Genomic DNA, 22555 nt, shown 5'->3' with positions numbered 1-22555 from the left:
CAATAAAAATTGGAAGGAGCCGCAAGATTAAATCATTTCATCCCCACTCAAGTTAGCCAGGCGCTAAACCAGATGTTAGCTGGCTCAGTCAGTGGAAGTCTGTAGTGCGCATGCTCTACCAGCCCAACGACACGGAAGATCCAGTTATGTTCATACCCAGCAAGTCCAGCTGTGTTGGCTTCAAAGTGCCACTGCGCAGCTTTCATGGGAATTACCAGGACTCTGCTTCCAACAGTGTCCAGGTTTAATGTAATCTCTTCGATCCAAACTACTTTTATAGTATTTTATTTCATTCATTTATTTTTTTTTTAACTTATTTTGCAGAAACTGCTAAGAATCATAGAAGAAGAAATCTGCTTGGATATATTTTTATTTCTCTCTCTCTCTCTCTCTTTCTTTCTTTTTTTTGTTCTTGTTCAACAACTTTAAATACAGGTTCATAATTCCAGTCTACCTTTAGCTGTGCTGAATCAGCGGCACAAGCATCAACACACCAAACAAGACAGCGTTCAGAGATCTGCTTAGCAAAAGGAGTGATTCTGAAATATCTCAACAGAACCTGCTCGGTCCTGTGAACACGCGGAGAGCTTGTGGAGGCGAGATGATCGAGCATCAGGCGGCCCGGTCAGCTGACACTGAGTCAACACCGCTTCAACTTGTTGCTGACTGACACAAAGTGGTCGGTTTTTCGGGGAACTATTTTCAGACTTGTTTGCCTGAGTTTTCATGAAGCAGCACAAAGACGTGTGTCTGCTTGCAGCAGCAGCTCGTGTTATTTTAGTGTTTTCACCACAGGATCCTCGCTGGGGACGCGTTCGCCGCAGTCACGAGTTTTCCCAGACACACAAAGTCATTTCCTGTGGAGTGTTAGCACACTCCTGCAGCCCGCTCAGAGAAGGAGCTTGGATGCGTGCATACTTGAATTTGCTACTCCACGGTTTGCCTGGTTACCGAGACGCATTATGCTTTCCTTGGAGCAAGTGAGGCAGGGTTTAGCGAACGCGGGACAGTCTCACGTCCTGCAGTTCTGGCCGGAGCTGAGTGAAGAGGAGAGGGACACTTTTCTCAAGGAGCTGTCTCAGCTGGACATGGACGGGTTGAAGTATCACTGTGAAGGGCCCGAAAGGGCTGCATCCTCCTGGCCCGACGAGCTCGATGAAAACATGGAGCCCGTCCCTTCAGAGTTCATCGGCAGCGTGAAGAACAGTGACCGAAGTGCTCTGGCAGAGTGGGAAAATGAAGGTGAGTGCCAACAACAGTGGCGCAGTGCTTAGAGGGATTACGGTAATCTGTGAGCGCTGAGGGAAGCGGGCAACATCAGAGAAGAGCTGGAGCCAGGAGGAAGACAACATGGAGGTGTCTCTGCTGAAGCACCTCTACGTGTTAGTGACATTAACAATGGCTGCTGTAAACCACACACTGCCTCTTCCTCGTGTTGAAGGTGTTCCAACAAGAAACATTTCCTGTCAACTTCATGCTTGAGTCAACAAAACAGCATTTCCAAAAAATGAAATGCGAATGAAAATAATTAAATACTGTATCTAGAATTGTTTTGGCAGTGATGCCAAATGTCAGTATTCCAGTCTATGAGCATTTACTATGCATTTATTAGTATTCAGTGGCAATGCACATCCACACAGGTGTTTTCAATCAGTTTATTAAACCTCTGCTCAGGTTGAGCTGAGCTGTTCCGGGAGCAGCTGAGGTGAAAACACTCACATCAGCCAACTTATTATTCCTGTTGTCAGGTCGAGACACATTTCTAATATGATGATATCTCATTCTGTAAGTGTCAACAAAGTGTTGGCTGCTGCGTAAAGTCTTCTCCAGCACATCCAAAAGATTCTCAGTGGGGTTCAGGTCTGGACTCTGTGGCCATCGATGTGTGAACATGATGTCTCATGCCCCCTGAACCGCTCTTTCACAGTTTGAGCCCGATGAATCCTGGCATTGTCATCTTGGAATATACCATCAGGGAGGAAAAAAATCCATTGACTGAAAAACCTGGTCATTCACTATATTCAGGAAGTCAGCTGACCTTGTGTTTTTGGGGCAGATATCATTGCTGAACCGAGACCTGACCAACTGAATCAACCCCAGATCATAACACCTCCCCCACAGGCTTGTACGGTAACCACTAGGCATGATGGGTACATCACTTCATCCACCTTTCTTCTTACCCTGATGGGCCCATCACCCTGTAACACTGTAAATATGGACTCATCCAACAACGTGACCTTCTTCCACTTTTTTTTTTTTTCATAGACACCATTATTAAGCAGTAGACAAATAGGAAATATGGGAGAGAGAGAGGGATGTGACATGCAGCAAAGGACCTCCGGCCGGAATCGAACCGGGGTCGGCTGCGTTTATGGCATGCGCTCTAACCACTCGACCACCTGCGTGCCCACCTTCTTCCACTCTTCATGCTCCCTAGCAAACTGAAGCCGTCTTTCAGATTAGCCTCACTGATAAGTGGTGTTCTTAAGGCCACACAGCTGTTCAGTCCCAAGCCCTTGACTTCTCTTCACATCGTGTGCTCTTACTTTTACTATTAAACACAGCGGCGAGTTCTACTGTTGATTTTATACCACTTGATTTCACCAAATGTGAATGTATTAAATTAAATTTAATTACATTTATTTTAAGATGAGGTTTCCTTTTGTCAGTGAAAAAACCTGTGTGGGTATAAAAGGAGGAAAAATCCCAAAAAAGAAGGAAAGTTAACCACAGTGACTGAATGAACGGCCACATACAAATATATTGGAGACTGTCTTTAGACTCCTCTGATGTGCAAGCCTTTTTCTTGCTTTTAAAGACGGTTAGCAAAATGGGCTGAAAGAGTTAAATCTAAGGGGCACAAGATAGATTACTACATAGAATTTTAATTTAGAAATTTAGAAATTTTTAATGACTTTATAAATAATTGCTCTTTCTTGTGAAATGACAGAGACATTCACCTCTTCATGTCTCTTGAAATGATTCAAATGAGAACTTGTGAATTGCTCCTGACTAGCGTGACCTGGTACAAGGGGTTGTGTGCCAAACATGTTTAAGGAACAGTAAGATGATCGAGATTATATGCCAGTTTCTAAAGTTTATGAGAATTTTCACTAATACAGTATGAAAAAAGGTGTGGCGTATGTATGCTGAGGGTTGTGATGTTTAAAGGCCTTAATAACAATTTAGTTAAGTTTACTTACACACATCCTGCTGCTGCTCATGTCACCAATCTATTTTGACAGGGCTGATGAAAATCTCAGAGAATCGCGTTGGAGTCCTGCTCTTGGCCGGCGGTCAGGGGACCCGTCTTGGTGTTCAGTATCCCAAAGGGATGTATAACGTTGGGCTACCAAGCGGCAAAACCTTGTATCAGATCCAGGCAGAGCGTATTCTCAAGATCCAGGAGCTGTCAGACAGAAAGCATGGCTCAAAATGCACCGTTCCATGGTAAGATTATCTGATGGATCTTCCTTCCAGCTTGTCTGATGTAATCCAAGTCTCCAGAGATCCGAAATTGATTTGAAAAGATATTATTTGCTATAAGATGTGGGCGGCTGTGGCTCAGGGGTAGAGCCATCGTCTTGCTATCGGAAGGTCGCTAGTTCAATTCCCCTGGTCTGCATGTTGAAGTGTCCTTGGCAAGATACTGAACTCCAAACTGCTCCTGATGTGCTGGTTGGCACTGTCATCAGTGTAGGAATGTGTGTAAGTTGCTATGGCCAAAAAACGTCTGCTAAACGCCCCAAAATGTAGATTTAAAAGCCCTTTTTGAAATTGAAATCTTGTCAAATCATTATTTCAACGCATACACCCCATCAAACTCGGCCACATGTCACGGCTGTAGATAAAGTATTTTCAAATTAATCTGGGATCCCGGGGCTTGTCACTTTGTTCACCAGCTAGACACCAACTCTGTCTGCTGTCTAGTGCTGAGCAGGCAGTGTACACTGGGTGTTTTCTCTGATAACAGCATCCTGTTGCTCTGGAAACAACATTGACTAGAGCTGTGAGACTGGACAGTTAGCTGATGCTTCACAGTTCTGTGGTGCTGAGGGAAACTACAGATTTAGTGATAATCATTGGGTTTGTCTCCACGAGTGACATCTTTTATAAACTGTCAAAAAGAAATGTTAAGTAGTACAAACATGACTTTTCAGCTCTGCAATTAAAGCAACATTATGTAGAAATTGACTTTTTGTGTGATCTGCCACCCCCCTTTTCGTGTTTAGAACAGAACAACAAATCATAGTTTACAAGCTATATTGACAGAATATCTGATACAAATGTTAATATACACTGAACAAAAATATAAATGTTACACTTTTGTTTTTGCTCCCATTTTTCATGAGCTGAACTCAACGTTTTAAAACTTTTTCAAAAGATCCATTTCTCTCAAATATTTTTCACAAATATTTGTGACCACCATTTGCCTCACATCTCCTTCACATAGAGTTGATCAGGTTGTTGATTGTGGCCTGTGGAATGTTGGTCCACTCCTCTTCAATAGCTGTGTGAAGTTGCTGGATATTGGCAGCAACTGGAACACGCTGCTGTATACGTATCGTATACGTGTCGTATCACCTTGCTTGGATATTTGGGTTTGTTGTGAAATCCGATATTCCAGGGTATAATTGGCCGTTTTTGACTATTTTTGATTTTGCCATTATATTTCACCTTAAAAGCTATTTACTTGGTGTCATTTTTTTCAGCACAACCTCACATGTGTGACTGTACAGTTATTTTTTCATTTTGACATACTGTATTAACACAATGGACCTAAAATCACAAAAAAAACATAAAATCCGAGTAGAAAAAGTTAGATTTTTTACTGTGAAAACCACAAATATGTTTAACAAACCATTTTTTATTCCTTATAATGCAAATATAAATTGTTGTTTGCTAAATATGTGCATACATTTTTAAAATTTACTAAGTTATAGGTAACTATTTACATTTAAATGCAGGCAATGCTCAGGTCTGCCTGAGCTCCTTCCAGCTGAATGAAGAGCTGCACTGCCTGCTCCACATTCAGCTTCTCCTCATTCTGACTCATTAAACAAAAAAACCGACTCCACTACACACTAAACACACTACACCAAACACTACATAACACACTAACTACACACTCCAAACACGCTAAATGTCACAAATCTCTCAATTCTCAATATCGCTGTCTCGACACCGACCGTCGTTGCCTGTCATTCATCTGCCTCCATCCCTCCCACAACTTTCCATTCCTCAACAACCAAACGTGCTGCTTGGACACCTTCGTGACAAAAACCTTCCTGCACCAGACACAAAGCAAACGTGACGGCAATGTTCGTGAAAAAGTGTGGCGGACATTATTAACTGTAAGTCCGGTCCGTCGACTCGGGAGGTGGGCCGTGTGGGCTAGTGGCTAGCAGCTAGCTACACACGAACATCCACAGATTCCGATTCCACTTTGTTGTCCGCGCGTCTCCGGATCTCCTCAGACCCGAACAGACTCGGTCCGGACTCGTTTAATCTCATTAATCCACAACAGTCAGTTTAGATGCACAGAACAGAACAGAACGGGACCGAACCGCCGGCAAAATCCCGGTCCAGTTTGCGCCACTGCAGGTATAAATCCGCTTGTTTCTTAAGGTATGTCAGGGGCTAGAGCTCTGCAGTGATTGGCTCTGGTGCACACATGGCTACGGTGTGCAGTGATTGGCTCTGGTGGACAATGCTCGCGGAATTCATAAAGCATTTATGAAATAATTTATTAACGGTATCATTGCAGTCCAAACAAATCCGACGTCGCACACCCTTGAACCAAGCAGCAGCCATGTTGAAACTCTCAGGTCAGTCTGATCCTGATCCCGCACAGATATGAGGAACAGACACACACGCACACACACACACATATTTAGACTATGGCGGGCCGCCACAGTCTCGTCAATGTATCGGAAACACTGAATTTTTAAGGTGTGGCGGCTTTTATTTTCCTGTGGCGGTGCGCCACAGTCAATTACATGTAGGGGAAACCCTGCATCCAACCGGCCTCACAACCACAGACCACGTGTAACCACACCAGCCCAGGGCCTCCACATCCAGCATGTTCACCTCCAAGATCGTCTGAGACCAGCCACCCAGACAGCTGCTGCAACAATCGGTTTGCATAACCAAAGATTTTCTGCAGGGAAGCTCATCTGCATGCTCGTCGTCCTCATCAGGGTCTCGACCTGACTGCAGTTCATCGCCGTAACTGACTGTTTGATGGCGTCTGGCACGTTGGAGAGGTGTTCTCTTCACGGATGGCAGACGGTGTGTGTGGCGTTGTGTGGGTGAGCGGTTTGCTGATGTCAACGTTGTGGATCGAGTGGCCCATGGTGGCGGTGGGGTTATGGTATGGGCAGGCGTATGTTATGGACCAAGAACACAGGTGCATTTTATTGATGGCATTTTGAATGCACAGAGATACCGTGACGAGATCCTGAGGCCCATTGTTGTGCCATTCATCCACGACCATCGCCTCATTTTGCAGCTTGATAATGCATAATGCACGACAGCGTGTTTCAGTTGCTGCCAAAATCCAGCAACTTCACACAGCCATTGAAGAGGAGTGGACCAACATTTCACAGGCCACAATCAACAACCTGATCCACTCTATGTGAAGGAGATGTGAGGCAAATGGTGGTCACACCAGATACTGACAGGTTTTCTGACCCCCCCAGACCCCCCAAATAAAGCAAAACGGCACATTTCAGAGTGGCCTTTTATTGTGGCCAGCTGAGGCACACCTGTGCAATATTCATGCTGTCTAATCAGCATCTTGATATGCCACACCTGTGAGGTGTAATGGATTATCTCGGCAAAGGAAAAGTGCTCACTAACACAGATTTAGACAGATTTGTGAACAATATTTGAGAGAAATTGTTCTTTTGTGTATATAGAAAAAGTTGTAGATCTTTGAGTTCAGCTCATGAAAAATGGGAGCAAAAAACAAAAGTGTTGCGTTTAAATTTTTGTTCAGTGTATGTAAAGTGTGTCGATCCAGGAGACGACTGAGCAGGACGAGGCCTCACCAAGTGGTGGCGTCAGTATGTGAGGCAGCAGGATCCAGGAGAGGAAGAGGAAGAGGAGGAAGAGGAGGAGGAAGCTACAGAGAGTGTTGAGAGCGACAAAGCTTGCAGCTTGTGGGAACAGAAACAAAAAACAAAAGTTAGAGAAATGTGATGTTGATCAGAATAAACAGATTTTTTCCTGTCGGCAGGACAATGTTAATTCTAATACAATAGGAAGTATAGGAACATAACAAAATCATGACATCATAATAATGTGATTTGTTGAAAACTCTTATGTTGAAGTAAACATGTATTTAACGCTGTGATCCTGCCCCCTCACTGAAGCTACGTAGAGCAGAAACAAGTGACAGGGACATCATTCACTCTGTTACAAGACGCGTACAGTGTACGTGATCTGTACCAGAATCAACATGATTCTGATGCTAGTTAGTTAGTTTAAGGTGAAATGGTGAAATGGTGACATTACCTTGCTTTATGCTTGAGGAAATTTTAAGATGAATAATGTCATAAAGATCATAGAGGTGAAATATGAATATACATTTTTAACATTTAGACCTCATGACTGTACTGCTGCCACTCCTCAGGTACATAATGACCAGTGAGTTCACTCTGGCTCCTACTGAGAAGTTCTTCAAGGAGAACAACTATTTTGGTCTGGAGTCATCAAACATTGTCATGTTTGAGCAAAGGATGGTCCCAGCACTGGACTCTGATCAGAAGATCATCATGCAGGATAAAGGAAAATTAGCCATGGCCCCAGGTAGGTACACATCAGCTCCATCAGAAAACACAAACATCCGTGAAATCTCCTCGGCTTCATCTGTTGCTACTGATGTGTGCTGTGGATAGTTTGAGCTAACGAGCCATGTTTCAAGACCTTTCCCCCCTCTGTCAGATGGGAATGGTGGTCTGTACCAGGCGTTGGTGGACAACGAGGTGCTGGAGGACATGAAGAAGAGGGGAGTGGAGTACCTGCATGTGTACTGTGTGGACAACATCCTGGTCAAGATGGCCGACCCAGTGTTCATCGGGTTTTGTGTGAGCAAAGGGGCTGACTGTGGAGCCAAGGTAGAGTAATATGATATATTGTAATGCTGATGAAGGTTCACAGTCATCCAGGTCATGGTAAATCTAGGTGTTGTATCTCAACTGAACTGATATCCTTATCCAAGAGACTTCTTCAGTTCTTACTAACTGGAGAGGAGTTGAGAGAGAGAATAGTTATGTTATAGTAATGGTAAATATTAAAAAGATGCAGCCAGTCTCTTATATTCAGTTAGGAACTGTTGAATATATAGGGCTTTATCTTAACAATCTGAAACGCAAGTATCAAACACAAAACGCAAGTAGCTTTGTGGGCGGATCTCAGGCGCTGTTGCTATTATGCCGGCGGGATAAATGACTCTTGCGCCCGACGCAAATCTAAAATGGGTTGGTCTAAAGTAGCTACATTAGTCATAGGTGTGGATTGGGCGTAACGTGCAATAAACCAATCAGGGCGTCATCTCACATTCCCTTTAAAAGCAGGCGCGCTTGTTCCATGGCGGATTGCTATCATAATGGCGAATTTGCCAGGCGCACGCCAGGAGCAGTTCACAGCCGAGGAGACCGACGTTCTCGTCAGGGCTGTAAAGACCGAGAGGTGGCATTGTATAGGGGTGGGAAAAATCCATTCAAATTAGCTTTGGTTAAACGGGCGTGGGAGGAAATTGCCACAATTGTTTCTACGGCTGGCATCCCCAGGACATCTCACCGGGCCTCAGGGGGCAGTGCGCACGGGCCGAGCAGTGCACAACGGCCAGCTGATGAGGGAGCACCAAGGTGCAGAGGATCCAGACCCACTACACGCCGTGGCAGCATTGTCAGACCGGACCGCACTGTCCGGGATGCGGCACGGTATTAATGCCCGTCTTGACCGGGTGGCGATGTTGCTGCGGCCTCTCAGGCGCATCGCCTCAAGTCTCCAAACGCACCACCTGCTCCTGTTGTGCCCCTTCCTCCTTCCTCCTCCTCCCCCAACTCCATCTCCGTCCACCCGCTCCACTAGGAGCACATCGCGCATTGCCACTCCCGGACCCTCACTGCTACAGCGGGCGCGTCGCATATCAGAGGGAAAAAGAATTAGTTCTTCTGTTTAAATCTTTTCAACTTTTTTTGTATGGTTTGCAAAAACGGGAACTGCTTCCTTGTAGATGAGAGAAGCAAAGTGTATGCACGTTGAGCACACGCTATGGCCAAGCATGCGCCCTTAAAATAGCATCTGAATAAGTGCCACTGACTTTAGACTAGGTTTTTTCTGGTCTGTTGCGGAATTGTTTTCTGAAACAGCAAAATAGCACCAGTGAACGTTTGTGCCGGAACACGCCTCTTCTTTTCGCTGAACCGCCCCGGGAGGGCAAATTCATTCCCTAATTTAAGGACGTGCGTCTGTGGAGGGAAAATTCCAATGTGCGCCGAATGCAAAATAGGAATTATACAAGCGCCAGTGTACAAAGTCAATTGCGCTTAGTGCAAGATAGAGCCCATAGAGTGAAGCATACAGGCCCGGGCTTCACGTGTCTGATCATATGAACGTCTCAATCTGTGAACAGCCACAGTGTGTTGCATTTAAAGTCTTCAGTTAGTAGAACAAGGCACCTCTGTGTGATTCAGTACTTGCATGATATTAAATATTCCCTGTCGTGAGATAATATTCAATAGCTAATATCAACCACCCATAACAAGTGAGATCAACTTCTATTCAAGTTCTCAAAACAGAGGTATCAGTTCTGCTAACTCCTGGTTGGTTTGAACAGACAGGACTGTGGTTCTCTTCAGACAGTGTGCCGAAACACACCTGTATGTCCCAGCCACACGAAAGCCATCCCTTCAAAGCAGTCCAGCGATTTCATATTTTTTGTACGTCTCAATACATCTCAAGAATGCAGGAAGAATTAAAGATATAATATGTAAAATTTCTGCATAGACTTGACCTTTTGTTTTATTTGTTGTTGAGTTGTGTGCTACCACTGTCCCAAATGTTTCCAACAATGTTCAAACCAGAGAAATCCACAAGTTTACTGGAGGTAACGTTGTGTTTGAGGTGCCCTGATGGCTCACCTGGGTGCCAGCAAGTGACCTGATTTTAATTCCAAGATGTGGCCCTTTGCTGCATGTCACCCCCTCTCTCTTTATCCTCATCAGCTGTTCTATCTGATGAGCGCTAAAAGCCCCAAATATATCCTTCCCTCCCCTCCCCCAAAAAGGAGCTATTTTTATTTTTAAATATTTATTTATTTTTATCATCAATGCGGGTTATTTTAGCAATAGAGACAAAAACTCCCATGATCCCACGCTACTTACACCTTTTAAGTTGATTGAGGGGCAGAAATGACATATTGTGCATTTAAATTAAAAGAAAAATGTCCAGTGGGGGAAAAAAAAGCCCATATTGCGACTAAATGACCTGTTTCCTTGTGTTAGGTGGTGGAGAAGGCCTATCCTGCCGAGCCAGTGGGCGTGGTATGCAGGGTGCGAGGTGTCGCCCAGGTGGTGGAGTACAACGAGATCCGAGAAATTACAGCTGAGCGCCGAGGACCTGGAGGAGAGCTGATGTTCAGTGCTGGAAACATCTGCAATCACTTCTTTACCAGGGCTTTCCTGCAAGAGGTTGCAGAGTAAGAGTCCTCACTAAGCACAGCGAGTGAGATCAGTCTGACAATGAAACACTGAAATATTGTTTTTGTGTTGAAGATACCCTGAAGCTGGTGTTTTATTGAGACCCATGCAAAGAACATCTCAATTTGTTTGAGGATTAATCTTTTTTGTTGTTGTTGTTTATTTACTTGCTTTTTTTTATCCTTCAGGAAATATAAAGACCAACTGAAACAACACATTGCACTCAAGAAAGTGCCGTGTGTGGACATGTGCGGCAATCATGTTACACCCACCCGACCCAACGGCATAAAGCTGGAGAAATTTGTTTTTGATGTATTTCCATTCTCAAGGTATTGTGTCTTCAGCTTTATAATCTGCTGTTTTTACTCTACATAAAATGGCATCATGTAGAGTCTCACCACAGTGTCTCTACAGCAAGTTAACAAATGTACTTTGCGTTCTGCCTTTGGAAGGAGCTTTGTTGTGTTTGAGGTGTTGAGGGAGGATGAGTTTTCCCCTCTGAAAAATGCCGATGGAGCAGCCACCGACAGCCCCACCACAGCCAGAAACGCACTGCTGGCGCAGCACAGCCGCTGGGCCACAGCTGCAGGAGCCACGCTGTTGGATGAACATGGCAATCTCCTTCCTCCTACAGCCAGGTCAGATGAAAATGTTCTTATAAACACTCTGCTGTACCAGATAACGTCAAAAACCGTAAAGGCTAAAAGAAAACCGATGCAGAGCAGTGCTGATGATCGGATGATTAAACTGGTTGAAATTGTCAGCATTCTGACTCGGTTGATGTCGTTTTAGTAGACTCTAACTCTGCTCAGAATTGTAATAAAAAGGCCTTTTGTTGGTGGGGAATAGAACAGACACTATTCACATCGGACGCTCTGAGTGGTGACAGGAAAAGCACAGGTGGGACCACATTGGGTTTACATTTGTGAAAAAGGAAGAAAATCAGGTAAAATTAATTTACTCTACATAGTCCGAAATCACTAATTCTCCTCCAAGGCTTTACAGTGCTGTCCATGTAACGCCACATACCCTTGGATGGTGGAGGTGAGCATGGTGTTTAGGCTCAGAAGACGGGGGAAATAGCTAGTCTGGTTTTGTCCAAAACTCACAAATTAACTCTTTGAAAGGTGCAGTGCAAGAATTTTGGTTGAAAAAGTAAAAATGTAACTCAATTGTCGTCAGAATGTGAAGAAATAACAGTTTTGACATGCTGATATCTCTGTATTGTGCTTCAAAAAATCATTTTAAATAACAAGCTAGCCCTTTTCCAAACATCCTGTGCTAGTAGTGTAAACACCTACACTTCTCTGGTGCTTCAAGCGAGTACAGTCCACCGAGCTAACTAGCTAACAGCAGGTACAGTTGGCGGCAGTTGGTGTTAAAATCTGATATACTGCCTCCTCTTTGTTTTGAGAGTGAATTCAGCAGATTGCTAATTCTTACATACTGCGCGTTAAACGTGTTTTTGGTGAGCATACAAATGGAAATGTAAAAAATGCCAGCTTTTGGTTTTATGGAGAGAGATACCTGCGGGAGGTATTTCATGGCCAGGTGTAGTGAATTCCTCAAGTGTCTGCTGGTTGTCTGGCAACCTCAAGATGACAACAAGACTACTCGGAGTCACTGTGCACGCTCAGGAAATAGTTCCAGCACTAGCTCCGTAACATAATCAAACCACATACACAAGTAATATGGTACATCTACATATGATACATAATGTGGTGGTCTGTTTACTTGGATATTTAAGGATAGTTTCTTTGTTTTCAATCCAAACTGGCAGTGAGGAGATCCACTGAACAGGGATAACACAGAAAGAAATGAGGCTCAAAATCCACAGTCTTCGTTGGGTGAAGAAATGTATTCTGAGACGATCACAGTGACAACTAACCCTTGCAATGTGCATTTGGGCTTGTAAGTGTTGATAAAAACTTAACCTGTCCTTGAAATCTAAAAATGTGTGTGTTTTTCTCCCCAGTGTATCTGCCGGGGACAATCAGGCAGCACGATGTGAGATTTCACCGCTAGTCTCCTACTTTGGAGAGGTGAGGACATGAATGTGCCCACAGATTAATATGAAACATTGAGCTCAAAAGTTTCACTTTCTACAAATGGGACAAATCAAATTGTTTAGTTGTGTAAAACTGGGAACCTTGAGTTTGCAGTTCCTCCAGTTTTGTCAGCTTGCATGTAAAATCATTTTGCACAATGAACACATTGCTTTCAATTTCAGTGATTCCTCTTGAGAATTATTCCTTCCTGACTGACTCTTGTGAACACAGTGCTGTCGTTTAACCTCCATCTCCCTCCCTCTGCCAGGGGCTGGAGAAACTGCTGAGAGGGAGGACACTGCCATCTCCCTTCATTCTGGATGAAAAAATGGCCAAAGAGCTGCAGGCTCAGTGACATGTCTCTGTTAATAAAGGACCAAGTGATGGCTGCACAGACTCCAGTACAGTGGAGCACAGAACAGAGAGGAACTCTGGATGGATTTTTTTAGGAGGTTTCAGTTCAGGAAAGCAACAGTTGTTTGTTGCCCTTTCATTCATCTCATGTAATTGTCTCTTTGTTGAAGAAGAACTTCAAACAAAAACTTTGCTTTTTTACAAATAAAAATTTGTATCCAAATACCTCACTATGCATCTCCCCCCAACTTCTTTTTACAAAATTCATTCTGCGCTACTTTCAAATTTCAAGAGTTAATTCATAATAATTTGACAGTTCAGGATATGTGTGAGAATCTTCTTGATAATTTAAAAAGAAATGCAATTAACTGGGTGTATAGTGAGTTGCTTTAAGGAATATTAAGCTCATTCAGAAACAGGAAAAGCTGCAGAAAACAAAATGAAACAGAACAATGGAATCATTTATTTCACCACAATCCCATCCATGTGTAACACAGTGACAGAATGTATGACTGTCTTGATTGAATGAATGAATGAATGCAAATGTATTTCAGACATCTGAAAACAAACAAAAGGTTACATTAGTTTAACAAATAAGCATAATAAAATGAGAAGTATGTTACAAATAACATTCCATTAACAAGCAATGACACGCCTGAAAAGGAGCAGGAAGAAGTATACACTTATTTAATCCTAGCCCTTCTACACAACTCACTTATTAATCATAATTAATCTACTTCCATTCCTGAACTTGTGTGCCATCGGACACTCCGATCTAACTACATACAATTCGATACACTATATGGACAATTAATTTATAACATATTGTAAATAATACACACCTTTATATATACATTCACATTTGTGTCAGCTTAGGGGTCTTCCATGCGAAATAGTTTGAGAAGCACAAACAGACAAACAGACTGGGACAAATGTACATATACGCAGATAGTGCTTCATCAGCTTGACTTCAAATAGAAGAACCGGATATCAACAACACCGTGTACACACAGTATAATGAATATTTTGTGCATTATCAACCGCAGTCAGGGTTCACTATTAGCTTTCTGTCATTCTAATAATAAATGTATGTTTATTGCTTTGTGTCGGTCTGTCAGGTACTCCCCAGTTTGCCTGCTTAGTCCCGCTGAGGAAAATTAACCCCTGTTGACGATGACGTCACACAGCAGAGCTCGATAGTCCCGAGCATTTATGTCCCTGCCGGCCACCCTATCCTGGATCTCCTCGTGACCGAGGCTGGCCAATCACAGCTGAGACAGCACACGGACGACAACAAAAAATTAGCAGTTGAAACGTAAACGAAGCGGTCAGTTTCTATTGCGTTTTTAGCTGTGGAGTCTCATTCCGTGTAGTTATTAAATACTACATAATGCGCCTAAATTAGATATTATGTTTATTATGTATGTGGTGCTTAAATGTAACGTAATGCTCAGCTCAGTCACGCGAAACAGATGCTGACGACCGCAGGCTAGCGAACACGGTCCAAACCTAACGGTAACCGTTCGCGCTCTGTCGACGTTAACATTAAGGAACGATCCGACACAACGCCTCTTGATGCTTCACGAGCGCTGACGTCAACCTCCGTGGTTTGTTTATGCGCGCTGGATATCAGTTGGACAGCAGCCTGCAGCTAACGCCACACAGCGACTGTCCTGTCAGTGACAGCTGTCAGTCCGACCATCTGAAGAATGCGATGGATGCTCTAACATGCTAGGACCATGTTCAAAAATGTGTTCGGCTCAGGGTTTCTTGTGAGAACAGCTCATGTGATTCTGACATGGGTCATAACGTTGATACTCTTCCTACATGATACAGGTAAGACTGCCACAGCATAGCACTTCATTGCGTTGAACTGTAGGCTTAAACTAAGAACTAGACTATGTGGAATGACGTGTTAATGTATTGAAGATAGCTGCTGTCCTGTTAATTGTTCTGATGTATGAAAAGTAAAGTTGCCCGGGCAGGAGCTAGTCTTTGGTGTCCAGGCTGAGCCCGGGACCTCTCCATAGTGTACTATAGAAGTAAAGCATAGTCTCCTGTGTTATGTGTTGCGGTTGAAGAGCTGAGGAAGCAGGAGGAGACAGGCCAGCTCGTGCAGCCCGTGCTCTTCGTCCTGCTGGTGCTGGTGTCGGTGCTGCTCTATTTCGGTGTTTCCCTGATGGACCCAGGCTTCATCCTGTCTGATGACAGCGATTTACAGGTAATAAATGATCCTCATATATATCTCCTTCATCACGTGTATGGTCGGTTGGTATTCAAAAGTCAGTATAAGTAATGGCAGTTTGATAGATGTTGCAGGTTAAAATGCATGGGACACTTGTGTTTTGGGAGAATTGTGTATAGTAGAAAGATGTAAAAATGGTTCCGATGATTTACTGAAAATGTTTTTATTTACCAAACAACACTTTCCTCTTTTATTTGTTGTCTTGGGAACATTTCCTTTACAGTCATCCTTAAAAAAGGATTGTCTCCATGACCTGAGAAACCTCTATTGATTCCGGCTGACAGTATCTCTTACTGCCTCTTCAGGCTTTGCAGGTGTATTGTGTTGCAGGTGTTGCATCCATTTGATGCATCGCTGTTTTGCAGTCAGTGCATCTGTATGCCAGGAATGGAACTTATGGAATATGAGGAGGAATCTCACATTGCAGGTGGTTCGGGTTGCATAATGTAATTATTAACTGTATTGTTGAATGTGCAGTAATGTTTGGCTGCTTCACTTAGTTAACCAGTTATTTAAAGATTTGGTAATTACCATACCATACCATACTATACTAATACCAGACACAAGTTCTGATGAAGGGTATATTTACCTCAGGCCTGTGGGAAACACAGTCAAAATTGAATTGTGGGATGCTATGATTGCAGAAATGTAAACGAGCACACAAAAAGGTAAAAGCTCAAACCGCAAGTGGGCCTTTGTATGTTTGATCAGTATTGTGTTGTGCCAGTTCACGCTGGGAGTGACTGAGGAGCAGCAGGACATGATCCCACCCACCACCAAGTCCCTGAGGCAGCGCCGCTGTGGCCACTGCCTGCTGCAGGTAAGCGGCCCACCACACTGCCATGGGCTCATGTGGCATGCGAAACACTTTCACAGGAGTTAACACAGTGAAGAAAAAGATGGCAGGATTTCTGAAGCAGAAGAGTGTCAAAGTTGTTGATAGAACACTGAGGGCATATGTTTTCCCGATTTTTATCAAAAGATAACTATAACAAGGCTTTTGTACTGTGTGATAAGCTGACAGCAAGTTCATTTGCAGTTTGTTATTTTGTTTCTGACGATAGAAGAGTGAAAGGAAGCGGGCCTGTGTGGACACTGCAGTGGAGGTTGTGTCAACACTGTTAGAGAGAAGAGAACGCGAGAAAGCGTAGCTGTTCAGGTGCATCGATACTATGGAAAATGAGTCATTGCTATGCATTTATCATCGCCTGTGTTAGTTATTTTGAATTGCAACTTTCACAACAAATCAAGAATAATGAAAAAAGAAAAACTATGCTCTGTGCTTGATTTCATACTTCTTGACCTCAGCTTCAAACTACATCCTGCAGATGGTGGACAGTGTCTGCTCAGTTATCAAGCAGGGCATGGCAATATATTGACTTTATAGCTGATTTGATAGTATATATGGACTTAGATTCTGGATATGTTATACAGTGATGTGTAGGAAGTGTTGTCTTTCCCTGGTTTTAAAGGCTGCATGACAGTAAAGTGATTTCAGTTTGTGAACTTACCAGACTGTTCTATTTGTTCTAACATTTTACTCATGTGGTCATTATATCCCCATTACTGATGTTTATTGATCAAAAATCTTGTGTTCTTATTTTGTGAAAGTGCCAATAGTCAACCAACAACAACAAGATATTTGGTGAAACATGAGTTTGAGTGATAATGTAAGTGGCAACAGAGATAGATCTTGAGAAGACCATCAGATGTGGTAGCGAGCCTTTTGATTGAATGGCTGTCTGTGGACATGGTGTTTGACATCTGCGGTGCCAGTGTAGCTCTCAGACTGAAATGTGACACTTGAAGTTCTACAGTATTTGTCGGATCCCTCAGTGGTATAGAATAACAGATGGGTTGCCAAGCAGCACAGTTCTGTGTCACACACCTGTACAACCTCAAGCGAACACAAACCAGCATATGATACAGGAGGTGTTTAAGTGGTCAGGTCACATGTTTACAGTTGTATACTGGAGGTGATTGTATGTCTGCATTTCACATTCTGTGACATTTAAGCCTAATAAAAGGCCTAACCCTACTATGAAAATTAGAGCACAGGAACCTGGTATGACAGGTGTTTTTTAGACAAACTAATGCAACACAAACTAAATCTAATCCAGATCTCATGTTCTCTGACTCTGTAAGATTTATGTTTAATGAAAAGCAGTTGGGAAAAGCATTGTTTATGCACAGGTCATTATTTCAACCTAAACCACACACATTTTGACAGAAAAATGACACTCAAGGTCCACTCATAGCTTTAAACCACATTTCACAGTGTGTGAATTTAATGTAAATACTCTTTGTGTGTAAAGTGTATTGCTCCTACAGAATCAACCTCTAATCACCTGTACATCAGGTGCACCTTTTACCAGTCAGGCTTCAGCTTCCACTCTAAATGGATGGGAGGTGGAAAAGTTGTTGGAAAACCAAACATTTAACTACACAACAGCAGCAAATAAAACTGAAGGGAAAGTTTTTTTTCTGTTCAAAACCAGGGCTTAAAATGCTAGGTACCAAGAACTGAAGTTCCTCTCATGGCGAGGCGGTCCCCATAAGAGCCCATGTGAAGAAGTCCAACTTTCCTGCAGAAACAAACATGTTTACAACTAGCACAAAACGGTTTTAGTATCTAAACCTAATTTTTCCGCTCATGACAACTGTATGGAGGGTGAATTTTTATATAGCTTGCTCATTAAGATTAAAACTAAGACTTAAAGTTTTGTTTCACCTTTTTGCCCATTTTTGGATTAGCTGGGAGTCGGTGGACTCAGTGAGCTGTCACACTGAGCTTCATACAGGCTCTCTAGAAACCTCTGGATGACTGTCACAGAGACACAGGATACATCCATGTCTTTATACACTCTATGTTTGAAACATCACAGCTGAAGATTATCTAGACGCTGTCTTTAAAAGCTCATGTTTTTCTTTGCGTGCTGCTCTGTCCTGCCGTGAACACAGAGTTGAGACATCTCCGGCTCCCTGGATGTTCTGTTGCTCTCTGTGACCTAACAGATGGTTAACATGGCTGTTTTCCCAAGACAGAGAGTACAGGGAAGAGAAGCACCTTAACAGTTGCACAGCTTCTCCATTGGGACATCCTGTGCTCCTTCTGCTCAGTTAACGTCTGAAGCCTCAGAAGTCTCATTGCAACTAGTTTTTCCAGGCTGATGAACAACAGCAGCTATTATTTTCACACCGCTAGTCAAAATGAGCATTACGGTTGACAGAGCTGGCTCCTGTCCAGCGTAGCTGTTAACCAATGTCAAAACGACATTTAAAAGTATTTTTTTGGCATTTATTGATAGATCAGATGAAGAGTTGACAGGAAGCAGGATGAGAGAGAGGGGGAGTGACATGCAGCAAAGGGCCCCAGGCCTTGTCGGCTAGCTACCTACGACAGCTTTGAACGTAATGCTAGCAGTCCACAAGTATGAATGTACGTTTTCCACTAATATCTTTTTTAGGAGTTGACCGATTTGGCTTTTTCAGGGCCAATACCGATTATTAGAAACCAGGGAGGCTCAAAACCTATATTTGGAAACAATAGTCAGTAAAAACTAAAAATCTTTGTGTCAAAATTTACCCAATCACTGTTCTTATGTACAATTTTCAGGTTAGTTTACTTGAGATTTTAATTTTCTGCTACTTTATACCTCTCCACTACATTTATTTGATATATTTAGTTATAAGTTACTTAGCAGATTCAGATTATTCAGTGTTTATAGGCTATTAATTGCGATGTGTTACCAATCAGTTAGTGTTGTGGGCGGGACATTGTGTGAGAGGATGCTGTATCAGAGCCAAAGGAGCACATTTTAATGTCTTCACTTCATTGATAATCTGACAAAAAAAAAAATCACCTATACTGATAATTGACCAGGGCCGATAGTGGGTCTACCCCTGATATTTTGCATCTGTGTGTCCTCTCACATTTGTTCATCTTTTTTTCCAAGCAGCAGCCAATGAGATCAAAGCACTGCCAGACGTGTCAGCACTGTGTCCGGCGTTACGACCATCACTGCCCCTGGATTGAGAACTGTGTTGGCGAGAAGAACCACCGCTGGTTTGTGCTTTATCTGGCTGTCCAGCTGCTGGTGCTGCTGTGGGGGCTGCACATTGCCTGGTGAGTACACCACCGTCACTGATCACCACTGCTGGCAGATTTATGCAGCTCCAAAACCTTCACGGATCTTTTCCTGCTTGTCTCCTCAGGACGGGGTTCAGTTACGTGCCCACCTGGCAGCTGTGGCTTCATACCAACGGCGTGCTGCTGGCCGTGGCCGTGCTGCTGGCTCTGCTCTCGCTGATCGTGCTGCTCCTGCTCGGCTCCCACCTCTACCTGGTTTCTCTCAACACCACCACCTGGGAGTTCATGTCGCGCCACCGCATCTCCTACCTCAAGCACTGCGGCGCTGATGAAAACCCCTTCGACCGCGGCACCTTCCACAACCTTTGGGGTTTCTTCTGCGTGTGGGGCACAGTGGTGTGGGAACAGGTGTACTTCAGGGAGGGCAGCGACCAAGTCTGACAACACACACCAAGTATTAACAGACTGAAAAGACTGGATTTCACTCATGAAGAACTTATCTGGATCTGTTGATCTCACACACACTTGACCACAAACTATTAACAATCCTTGTGTGCAGTTTACTTTTGTAGAGGCACTGCTGTTTGTGCCATAACATTTCCCTACTTTAACATCTCTCCTGCTGGTTCAGCACCACGCTGGCTTATGTTGGGCTTATGTTGTCTTGTTATGGGGGCATTCAAAGTGTGTTTTGATGCAGTCATAATGCTTTATGACTACACCTACACACACTGTGCTTTTTGATGCACTTTATCAACAGCAGAGTTTGCATTAGAAGAAGGGCATGGAGAGAAAAGATGAACGAGACACTGACCACCTGGTCACCTTTCATGTCAACACCACACGAAACAAATGATTTTATTTATTTTTTTCCTGCAGTGACAGCAGAGGGCATTAAAACATTGCAGCCATTTTGCCTCATCAGGCAGTTTTACATGAGTTAAACACTGACAGTTACTATATGAACAAACAATTTACAAGAAATTAAATTGATTCGCTTTTCCTGCAGTTGCCTGAATGCAAACCATGTTCCCTGTCTGCATGGACTTGATCTGTCTGCTCACTTGGGCGTGTTTAAACCATCTAGGCAGACTGCTGCAGAGGCCGTTTTCATTAGATTTGGCGTCTTTGCTTCAGACAGACAACTTCTTATGGCTGTGAATTATCTTGCATTATGGCCTGGGGACAGTTTTGCGTATGAATTACTACTTCTAACAGTAGATTGCTCGCAGTGTTATAATTTGTTAAAATGAAAGACTACAGATTTGTGTTTCATTGTTAGAAAAGGAATAAAATTAATGATTGAAAATCTTCAGTTAACCAGAAGTTAAAGTCATCATCAGTATGAAGTTCACTCGACTGAACACATACAATGATAAGTTATGATACTCTATGAACTATAATTGCATACTGTGAGTTCTTACCACAGTTGACTGTTGAGGTGTGTATAGGTAGTCATAATGTATTAAAAGCCACATCAGTCAACCTCTAGTTTGACTAGTCAAGAGCTTCCATAAGACATTTATAATTCCTTATAAGTCACATCAATAATGTCACATGACTGATGATATATTGCATCAGAAAGCATTATGTCTGTTTGTGAGTGTAATCATAAAGCATTATGAATGTATAACAGTACACTATGACTGCCCCTATAAGGCAATATAGACATGGTCTTCATAGAAAGTGCCCCCTATATGTCCTGTTTGTTTGTGGCTCTGGACAGACTTAAATCGAAACTCTCGCCAAAAAGCAACCGAGGCTTTATTTGGGATTGAATATGAGTCAAACCTTCGTGTAAAAGCATAATTGCGACGAAAGAGGCACTTTTAAGATTTACCATAGTTTCGGTTTTGGGCACGTAAATGTTGAACGGGAGAGCTAGGGACACGACACGCTAGCATCAAAATTGCTATTTTTAGAACACTAAAAAGGCTCGACACAACATGAAACTTTGCTCGTAGCATCACCAGGGTCTCTACTCATGAACAAGAGCATTGAGAACATTGTTTGTGTACACAGAGTTTATGAAAAAGAAGGTTTTTGAACTACTCACGTTAGCTGCTGCAGCTCCCGCGCGTTGCTGTCCTGGCAGACAAAAAGTGTCGATCCCCAAGTGCGACCTGACAGGCAGGAGAGTAATGGTGAACCGCTCCTCAAGTGTGCCTGTCAGGTCACACTCAGGGATCCACACTTTTTGCCTGCCAGGACGACGCGCAGGAGCTGCAGCAGCTAACGTGAGTAGTTCAAAAACCTTCAAAGACCCTGGTGATGCTACGAGCAAAGTTTCATGTTGTGTCGAGCCTTTTTAGTGTTCTAAAAATAGCGATTTTGATGCTAGCGTGTCGTGCCCCTAGCTCTCCCGTTCAAAATTAACGTGCCCAAAACCGAAACTACAGTAAATCTTAAAAGTGCCTCTTTTGTCGCAATTATGCTTTTACGCGAAGCTTTGACTCATATTCAATCCCAAATAAAGCCTCGGTTGATTTTTGGCAAGAGTTTCGCTTTAAAGTTGTTTTGTTGTCCCTAGAATGAGAGACCTGCTCATAGTTAGCATCTCTGTGTAGACAGCAGGTTACCAGCATTACAGCCCTTATTCTGACAATCGTTTACAACCATTCAAGTATCTCCACAGTGTCTGAAGGCACTTTACCCTCCAACTTTAAGGCTCTGAGTGAAGCTGGTCTTTGTTTATGTATCCACCTCACACCTGACCCACTCCAGCATCCTTCACTAAATTAAATATGGCAGTAAGTACATGTGTGACGCACCATGACACATGGTAAACCTGACTGACTGTTAATGAACTGTAAAGTTTACTATTATTATCATCAAACATCTGATTAAATATACTTGTTTTAGGTGCATGTGTAGATGATCTAGATCCACGGTTTCTATGGTTTCCCTGTCAAATCCTGATGAAGTTTGGAGATGTTTTTCTAAGAAATTGGTACATTTGTGGTTTTAGTGTAGACACTTTCATTCTGTTCTTCTCTCATGTGATTGATTGCTGAGTCCTATTTATTCTGCACAGAGGGTGGGTCCACTTGCTTCAAATTTAATTTAATTTAGTTAGTTGAAGTGAGAGAATGACAAATGACAATTTTGC

At 43.1% G+C, this 22555-nt stretch overlaps 2 protein-coding genes across 3 annotated transcripts; both read left to right on the top strand.

The window, feature by feature from the left end:
• The first annotated feature begins 549 nt into the window (after nucleotides 1-549).
• LOC115592126 (UDP-N-acetylhexosamine pyrophosphorylase-like protein 1) lies at nucleotides 550-13287 on the top strand. Its single transcript, XM_030434651.1, has 9 exons — nucleotides 550-1242; nucleotides 3246-3450; nucleotides 7637-7812; nucleotides 7948-8120; nucleotides 10515-10708; nucleotides 10898-11038; nucleotides 11162-11347; nucleotides 12685-12751; nucleotides 13026-13287. Exons 1-9 carry the CDS (start codon nucleotides 963-965, stop codon nucleotides 13110-13112), a joined length of 1509 nt encoding a protein of 502 aa, XP_030290511.1. The 5' UTR covers nucleotides 550-962; the 3' UTR covers nucleotides 13113-13287.
• A 1071-nt stretch (nucleotides 13288-14358) lies between these two features.
• LOC115593015 (probable palmitoyltransferase ZDHHC12) lies at nucleotides 14359-20928 on the top strand. Of its 2 annotated transcripts, none has more exons than XM_030436329.1 (5): nucleotides 14359-14947; nucleotides 15193-15332; nucleotides 16084-16176; nucleotides 19316-19482; nucleotides 19572-20928. In XM_030436329.1, the coding sequence occupies exons 1-5, from the start codon at nucleotides 14851-14853 to the stop codon at nucleotides 19885-19887; spliced, it is 813 nt and encodes a 270-aa protein (XP_030292189.1). In that variant the 5' UTR covers nucleotides 14359-14850; the 3' UTR covers nucleotides 19888-20928. The 2 variants fall into 2 exon arrangements, with proteins under 2 accessions (XP_030292189.1, XP_030292188.1); XM_030436328.1 differs by having other exon boundaries at nucleotides 19313-19482.
• The last annotated feature ends 1627 nt before the right edge of the window (nucleotides 20929-22555 follow it).

The sequence above is a fragment of the Sparus aurata genome, chromosome 12, assembly GCF_900880675.1.
Source record: "Sparus aurata chromosome 12, fSpaAur1.1, whole genome shotgun sequence".
Lineage (NCBI taxonomy): Eukaryota > Metazoa > Chordata > Actinopteri > Spariformes > Sparidae > Sparus > Sparus aurata.
The sequence above is the reverse complement of the archived record's forward strand: the minus strand, read 5'-3'. Positions and strand labels throughout refer to the sequence as shown.

Excerpts from the sequence above, each read along its gene's own strand:
- LOC115593015 (XM_030436328.1), top strand. The coding sequence starts at position 14,851 with ATGTTCAAAAATGTGTTCGGCTCAGGGTTTCTTGTGAGAACAGCTCAT. Across the intron at positions 14,948-15,192 it reads ACTCTTCCTACATGATACAG|AGCTGAGGAAGCAGGAGGAG; the intron begins GTAAGACTGCCA and ends TTGCGGTTGAAG. Across the intron at positions 19,483-19,571 it reads TGGGGGCTGCACATTGCCTG|GACGGGGTTCAGTTACGTGC; the intron begins GTGAGTACACCA and ends TTGTCTCCTCAG.
- LOC115592126 (XM_030434651.1), top strand. The coding sequence starts at position 963 with ATGCTTTCCTTGGAGCAAGTGAGGCAGGGTTTAGCGAACGCGGGACAG. Across the intron at positions 1,243-3,245 it reads GGCAGAGTGGGAAAATGAAG|GGCTGATGAAAATCTCAGAG; the intron begins GTGAGTGCCAAC and ends CTATTTTGACAG. Across the intron at positions 7,813-7,947 it reads AAAATTAGCCATGGCCCCAG|ATGGGAATGGTGGTCTGTAC; the intron begins GTAGGTACACAT and ends CCCCTCTGTCAG.